This window comes from Drosophila gunungcola (genome assembly GCF_025200985.1).
Source record: "Drosophila gunungcola strain Sukarami chromosome 2R unlocalized genomic scaffold, Dgunungcola_SK_2 000004F, whole genome shotgun sequence".
Classification (NCBI taxonomy): Eukaryota; Metazoa; Arthropoda; class Insecta; order Diptera; family Drosophilidae; genus Drosophila; species Drosophila gunungcola.
In genome coordinates this window covers 1,595,154-1,603,584 of record NW_026453167.1, presented here as the reverse complement: position 1 = coordinate 1,603,584, position 8,431 = coordinate 1,595,154, and the positions used below count along the sequence as shown (strand labels likewise).

General features: G+C 40.1%; 1 protein-coding gene across 1 annotated transcript; it reads left to right on the top strand.

Moving 5' to 3' along the window:
• Positions 1-2,072: 2,072 nt before the first annotated feature.
• Positions 2,073-5,598, top strand: LOC128254144 (protein kinase C, eye isozyme). The gene is made up of 11 exons (XM_052982975.1): positions 2,073-2,452; positions 2,618-2,649; positions 2,759-2,953; positions 3,016-3,144; positions 3,200-3,356; positions 3,499-3,727; positions 3,789-4,186; positions 4,384-4,585; positions 4,848-5,036; positions 5,098-5,238; positions 5,301-5,598. The coding sequence occupies exons 1-11, from the start codon at positions 2,169-2,171 to the stop codon at positions 5,451-5,453; spliced, it is 2,109 nt and encodes a 702-aa protein (XP_052838935.1). The 5' UTR covers positions 2,073-2,168; the 3' UTR covers positions 5,454-5,598.
• The last annotated feature ends 2,833 nt before the right edge of the window (positions 5,599-8,431 follow it).

Below are 8,431 nucleotides of genomic sequence, written 5' to 3'. Positions count from 1 at the left end.
CACGGCAACGGAATCTATTTGCAATGCCCCCCTCGATGCCCCCCCTGATACACAATCCCAAATCGCAAACCCTTTCAACCGACAGGTGTGCAGTATAGTAGTTCTGGGCAATCTCTGAGTGCATATTTGCCGACTCACCGAGTGCACTTCTGAGATACAGATACGCGTGCCGCAGCAGTTGCAGTTACATTTGCAATGGCAGTTGCACTTCCAGATATTTTGACTTGGACCCGCTCTAATGACATTTTTGCCTGACAAAGCTCTTTTCCATTTCCGCTTAAATGCATTTTCCAACCCATTTCATCTTTCTAGCATTATAGCGTTTTGTGTTATTTTGGCTTGGATTTCAGCTAACCGCTTTTAGTTTGTTTGCCTTGCCTTGCCAGCGGTGTGTGTCGTCCTTCTGTGTCCTGTGTGCACTTTGTGCTCAATTCTGCGTTTTCTATTTCTATTTTTAGCCCTGCACTACAAGCCAGCTGGGCTACACCCCAAAAAAAGAAACGTCGATGAAACTAAATTATTATTACGTGATTTTTAAGCTATTGGGAATGAAAAATCTTGATTAAGAATGAGTATTAAATTAATACCACAAAAATATCAAAATAAAACTATGGCCTTTAAAATAAAGCCTTTTTAGACTCTTCGTTACAGAAATGAACCTAAAAACTATTGAACTAATACCTTGACTTTAATCATGTCTGTAGTTTATTTTCAAGACTCACTTACTAAAACTAAACTTTCAGTTTTTTTTCCGGGTGTGATTTCAGGTGCGGCGGGCAGGGATGCCCCCAACAGCAATTGCATAAATTAATCAGAGCTGCCACAGTGAATAAATACACAATCGACAATAGTCACACAAGCTTCTGAACATCACAATTTCACCCTGCACTCCGCCCACTTTTCCACCCGTTGGGCATTGACGTCACCACTGCAGTCGGCCAAAAGCTATGCTGCTGACGATGATGATTATGTTTGTCTTCTGCTTCTGGCCAGGTAAGCACCTTCTTGACCTTCCCCAAACTGTTTACACTTATCGCTGGTGAAGGGCCCGCAGACAAGAGTTCTTGGCTCTTAGCTCTCGGCTTTCAGTTTGCATTTCTTGGGTCCACCGTTCGATTGACAGCCTGCCGTCGAGTGGGTTTTTCCTGGGAGACAATGGTGCAATGGGCATTGCTAACTGAATCAGCAAGGAACAAGGCATCACAAGTGCTGATTACCTCAAAGAGAAGGGAAGGGCTCTCAGTTTACGCAAGATCTGTGGGGATAGTTATGCACAATGGGGGTAAGGGACTACTATTAATGCAATTACTGTTCTGCAAAAGGGGTCTTAAATTTCCATTTTAAATTAATGCCTTGAACTTTATTATTCATCAAATATATTAATTCATTTAAGTTTTAAATAATGCACATTAACAAATTCGTATTTCTTTGTATATATGCATTTAATCAAAAATAATTAACTTAAGTTGTATATGTCAACCAAAATATTTGCATATTTCAATCAAAATTAATTTGTTTAAGTTTTATGTGCCAAACAAATTTTCACTTGACAAACATAATTTGCATACCATTGTATGTATGCATTTAATCAAAATGCCTCTCACCAATTTACCCAAAATGAAATTATGCTAAATTGTAATTATAAAAAATTTTAAATCAAGCTGAGTTGGTTGAAAATTTAAGTAAATGAACAAATTTACAATTACTAGTTTAATCACTTGATGATGAGGTTTAAATAATATAATTAATTTTACTCAAGTGCAGCATCAATATTTTATGGAAAATATTCACAAGGGTAATTAAGTTTTTTGGACTGCATATTTATTGTTTATTTATTTATATGCTTGTTAAATTTTTGGTAGCTGTTGAATTTATTTATGTACACATTTTATAATATTTTAGTATTTTTTTGGCAGGGTATTGTTACCTTCAGCCTTTCTGGAATGTGAAGAGTCGCTTGGCTGGCACCTTCTTAATTCCATTCCTCCCTCCATGTCATTTTCTCGTCTGCAACTTTGTATTTTTCGCACTTTGTTGGCTGCCTCTTGGCTTTTTTGGGGTCTCCGCCTGACCGACCGGGTCAGTTGTTTAACGGGCTCGAAAGAGCGCGGTCTGAGTCAGCTTTTTCAGTTCGCTTGCAATCCCTGTTTTGGGTGATTTACCTTGTGATGGCTGCCGCTGCTGTTGCCACTCCGGGGGCCACTGTGCTCCCATCCTCGACACCCGGAGGTGGAGCTCCTCCAGGAGCTGCCCCGGCAGCTGGTGTGGCGGGCAAGGGTCCGGGAAATCTTCTAGAGATCACTGGCGAGGCAAATATAGTGAACTATATGAAGAATCGATTGAGAAAGGGCGCCATGAAGCGCAAGGGTCTCGAATTGGTCAATGGCCATCGATTCGGAGTGAGATTCTTTAAGAATCCTACTTACTGCGGTCACTGCAAGGATTTCATCTGGTGAGGAATTTTGATTTCGATTTTTTGGTTGGCATTTTTACGCCCTCCGACGTTAATTTAATTAGTGCCTTCGTAGCTGACACACTTTTCGTTGTTTTTCCTTTCATTATATTTGCTGTTCTTCCATTTCGCATTGTTGCACTCGCGGATTCGTGCCGGGATTAGGGGCTTTGGCAAGCAAGGTTTTCAGTGCGAGGGTAGGTTCAATAGTTTCCCTTGAGGAATTAGCAAAAGAAGTTACAGGTCCTTTTGTGAAATATGTTATTAACTTTACTTTGAAAACATTTAAATTTGTGGCCCTTTCAGAGTGCCGCTTCAACATCCATCAGAAATGCTGCAAGTTTGTGGTGTTCAAGTGTCCTGGAAAGGACACGGATTTCGATGCGGACTGTGCAAAGGTGAAACATGGCTGGATTTCGACCACCTACACGACACCAACGTTCTGCGACGAGTGCGGCCTGCTGCTCCATGGAGTGGCCCATCAGGGCGTCAAGTGCGAGAGTGAGTTGTCAAATAAGCTCGAAGCCTCATTCCTCCCAAATTACTTACGCAACATGCTTCAGATTGCAACCTCAATGTGCACCACGCGTGCCAGGAGTCGGTGCCACCCATGTGTGGAGCGGACATAAGTGAGGTGCGTGGCAAACTACTGCTCTACGTGGAGCTCAAAGGCAACAACCTGAAAGTGGACAGTGAGTTCTTAGGGGATCTGACTTGAATATATGTTTATTTATATACCAAATGCAGTTAAGGAAGCGGCCAACCTAATTCCCATGGACACCAATGGCTTCAGCGATCCCTATATCGCTGTGCAAATGCACCCGGATCGTTCGGGACGCACCAAAAAGAAGACCAAGACCATTCAGAAGAACCTCAACCCGGTCTTTAATGAGACGTTTACTTTGTAAGTTTAAAGAGGAATTACATTATCTAAATAATATTCATATTCATATATTTTGCATTTTTTTTGGCATACTTTGCATATATATGGCATATTTTAAGCATATGTTTTGCATATTTTTGATATGATTATAATTGAATTTTAGTGAACTACAGCCGCAGGATCGTGACAAGCGTTTGCTGATCGAGGTCTGGGATTGGGATCGTACTTCTCGCAATGACTTCATGGGTTCGTTTTCGTTCAGTCTGGAGGAGTTGCAAAAGGAACCCGTCGATGGCTGGTACAAGTTCCTTTCCCAAGTGGAGGGTGAGCACTACAACATTCCCTGTGTGGATGCCTTCAATGATATTGCGCGGCTACGCGATGAGGTCAAGGTAGGTACACTAGTTATGCAAATCTTTAAGAAATCGCAGAATAAACCTCCTGAGTTCCCAGCACGATCGTCGACCGAATGAGAAGCGTCGCATGGATAACAAGGACATGCCGCATAACATGAGCAAACGGGACATGATTCGAGCTGCTGATTTTAACTTTGTCAAGACAATTGGCAAGGGGTCCTTCGGCAAGGTCCTGCTGGCCGAGCGTCGAGGCACCGACGAGCTGTATGCCGTGAAGGTCCTGCGAAAGGATGTCATCATCCAAACGGACGACATGGAGCTGCCGATGAATGAAAAGAGAATTCTAGCCCTTTCCGGTCGTCCTCCATTCCTCGTTTCCATGCACTCCTGTTTCCAGACCATGGATCGATTGTTCTTTGTAATGGAATACTGCAAAGGAGGGGACCTTATGTATCACATGCAGCAGTACGGAAGATTCAAGGAATCCGTAGCCCTGTGAGATTAAATACCAAGGTTTTCTTATTCGTATTTGTATTTATATGCTACTTAATGTTATGGCACTAGTCACAATGAGTAGAAACTTGTTAAAACTACATTTTGATTTATAATTATTATTTATTTTTGACAGTCGAACATAAGCTTAGATTGAACAATTAAATTTACATATAATTTAAAACTTATTTTGCTTTCAGTTTCTACTCTGTGGAGGTGGCTATTGCCTTGTTTTTCCTACACGAGCGTGACATTATCTATAGGGATCTGAAGCTAGATAATATTTTACTAGATGGTGAGGGACACGTAAAGTTGGTCGACTTTGGGTTGAGCAAAGAGGGCGTGACCGAGCAGCAGAATACGCGCACTTTTTGTGGCACTCCCAACTACATGGCTCCAGAAGTGAGTAACATACATAATTAATTTTAAATAAAATTCAAAGGGAAATAAATTTAAAAGTGATTTTATGAAGAAAGCCACTATTTTTGTTATCTGTGTATGCGCACTCTTTTTTAACCAACAAGTTCAAACTCTAATCTTGTCATAATCCCCAAAATTATTTTTTAATAATATTTTATAATTTTTTTGAACCTGGCCTATAATGTTAGAGGTTCCTGCTTGAAATCATTAATGTAAAAATTTTGTAATCTATTAAAAATTCCAGATTGTCAGCTATGATCCATATTCCATCGCTGCTGACTGGTGGTCCTTTGGAGTTTTGCTATTTGAATTCATGGCTGGTCAGGCTCCATTTGAAGGTGAAGATGATAATGCTGTCTTCAGAAACATCAAGGAGAAAAAGGCCGTGTTTCCCAAGCATTTTAGCCAAGAGGCCATGGACATTATTACCAGCGTTAGTAATTTTACTTTAAATATAGAGATATATGTATAATTCTAACTTAATTTATTAAAAGTTCCTTACCAAAAAGCCCAACAATCGGTTAGGCGCAGGACGTTATGCCAGGCAGGAAATAACCACGCATCCTTTCTTCCGCAACATCGACTGGGAAAAGGCAGAGGCTTGCGAAATGGAGCCACCCATTAGGCCCAAGATTGTATGCTGAATTATAAACTGACTCATAAACATTATTTCATTAAACCCTTAAATATATTTCAGAAACACCGCAAGGATATAAGCAACTTTGATGATGTCTTCACTAAGGAGAAGACGGACTTAACTCCCACGGACAAGCTTTTCATGATGAATCTGGACCAAAACGATTTTATTGGATTCTCCTTTATGAATCCAGAGTTCATTACAATTATATAAAAGTGGTCTAAAAAAGCTATGAATGCAATTCTGGAAAAACTAGAGGCTTTAAGCCAACTTTATAAAACTTGAAATGTTGTGTCCAGCGCTTAAGTCCTCATAAAGTTTATCTAAAAGCTTTAAAGCTCTGTATATCTGCATGAAAGGCTTTTCTTGTAGCTTTCTTTCTATAGAAAAGCGTTTTTCATTTCTCTCTTCAAATGTTAACGCTAACATTCCACGTGAATCCCAGATAGTAAAAGAAAACAGAGAAAGTTCCGGACCAGCAGCTGACTTTCTCCCTTTCACTCGCCATATATATATATATATGCATATGTTTTTTCCTTTCACGGAGGGGAAAATGTTTGGGAAAACTCACCACTTCAGAGCACCTGAATTAGTTACGCATACGCCGCGTGTGCACCACTCAAGAAAACCCTGACAGGAAGTTTCAAGATTGCCAGCGGGCTAACTAGCCAACTTCCGTTAAAATCTAAACTCATCAACAGGCTTGAAGGTTTCGGTTTCAGTTATGTCGAGAGCAAAAGTTACTCATAAGGCCAAAAACTTGTTGCCGTTTGATGAAATTTGCCCAAATCCATCTTGTGTGCCGAAAATTGTCTCGAAAATTGTTCAACGGCGTAAAAAGCGACCTCACGGTTTTTGCCAAATAGTTTTCCGGTGGCAGGAAAAATATGTCTTTGGCCGCATTTTAATATGAAATTCCTTGGATGCTTTTGTGATTTGGGGCGCTCATCAAATCGGCTGTCAAAAGCATTTCAAGGTGAGTGCAATTTTCCGGCGCCCTGGCTTTAAATGAATTTCCTATTTGCAGCTTCCTTTTGCGAAGGCTACATCCTGCTCAAAACTGTTTGCACTCTATTAGCGGCAATTTGCGGGTTTACGTGCACTTTTCACGGCTTTTAGACACGTTCCAATGTCTCTGGTCGAGCTGGTTGCAGAGTACAGAGTACAGAGTGCAGTCGGCGATGTCCTTGCATCCGTTCCCAATCACCACATCCTGCCTCCATCGTCACCGCAACATGTGACTGTGGCCCCAACTCCTTGGTCTGTGGTTCGTGTTGGTCCTGCCGGAGTTTGGCTTAGGCATTAGGATGTACTAAAGTGCTTAACACAATGTAAATAATGGCCCGAACGGGCAGGAGATGTATATTTTGCGGCGTAATAAAACGCAGTGAAATCCCATCGGTTCGGATAGTTCTCCGCCGGCTAATGAAGCCATGAACAGTGTCCTTGGAAGCGGCCTCAAAGAAGAGGATGTCGTTGAGTGGCTGGATTGTCAGCTTATAAATCAGCCTTCTAGCAACTCGATAAGCATGAATGAAAAGCTCTAAAAAATACCCATTCAATGGGGAAAGATTAGGAATGTGCGTGGTGGGGGTGCCAAAGTTTGTGGTTTCAACTTTTGGTGACCCCGATTCTTTTCTATAATATATAATTTAAATAGCCCCCCTAAATGTGTTCCTTAACACCAACTAAACTCTTGTCGAACTATTTAAATTGGAAAATTAGGCTAAGTGACCCTAATTCAAAGTTTCATTACTATATATGTAAGTACACTTGCTGAAAACTTTATTGTTTTTGAGTTTGTTAGTTTTTAGTTGGACTAGTATCAAAGCTAAGTTTTTCTCTGGTAAGCTATTTTAAATAAAGATATCAATTTAAATATGAAAATATACTGACAGTCCTTTAAGAAAAACCCATATTTTAACTATTTTAAATTAAAAATGTTTTTGCCAAAACATTAAGTTGGGTCTTCAACTTCTGGTGACCTCGAAATTTCCTTTTAAACTTATTCGAGCAGTCTGTCAGTGCTCGCCATTAAATGGGTTGGGCTTACAAATAGGCCAGCATTAAAGACTCAAAGACGGCCACAATTGCTACCCCAAAACAATGAACTCCTTGAGCTAAGTTATTTATGCCCCGGGTCTATGTCTATGCCAATCTGTTTGCCACACTTTGTTGGCCTTTGTGTTGCCTCAATTTCAATGCAAATTTATATATAATATATACTAAATATATACGGCTGTGCGTTGACAGTCCCAACACGATAACGATGAAATCGTTACGCTTTGGCAAGTGCGTTTCTTATTCATGTCTACTACATTTTTTGTTGCTCTTGTGCACCTAATACCTGTGGTTGGGACTGGGCCCTGCTCATCCTGCACATCCTCGCCAGGACCCTCTCGCATTACTTCGCTATCTGTCTGTGTCTGTTTCATACACTGTCACTTCCGCTTCCGCCCGAGCACCCAAACTCATTGTGCCTCCACTTTTTTTGCTGCCACTAACTGCTTTGGCACTTGGCCACTCCTCTTACCCCAAGCCCCAATCCTCCGGTTTTCTTCGGCCTTATGAGCTGATGATGGCCATTTGGGTGAGCAGGACGAACGGCAATGACATGCATATGGTTTGGGCCGTTGGCTAGGCTCATAAAAGCCACAAAAGCCGCAGAATATTGTCATGAATTAGCTGCAAGCTGGTAAACTGGATTTGTACTGGGGAAAACAATTGGCAAAAGTAGTCTTAAATGGGTGCTTTAACATATAATATAATATAAGCGTAGTATGCATTCTTTTTAAAATGTTTGATTTCAGTTTCTGCCTTATAAAGTAAATTATTAAGTACTTTATTTAGTTTCGGTATTCGCGTACTGCTTAAAAATTAAAAGTAAAATTACTTCTAATTAGTTTACTTCATTTTATTATGTTTAGCATTAGGCTTTTTTATAAAATGCTTGATTCCAAAATGAGAGAAATAAAGTGATTAAGAAAGTTTAAATAACATAAATATATAACTGTTGTTTAGTTTTCTATATTTTGTTCTTGAATTTACAGTCATGATTTTAAAAGATGTTAACATAGTATTTAAAATTTTTATTTTAACTGCAACATTTACTAAGATCAATTTTTGTTTTTTTAACGTGTCCTCATACAGATAAGAACATTTAAGTAATGGCATTTCGAAATTCCACTGAT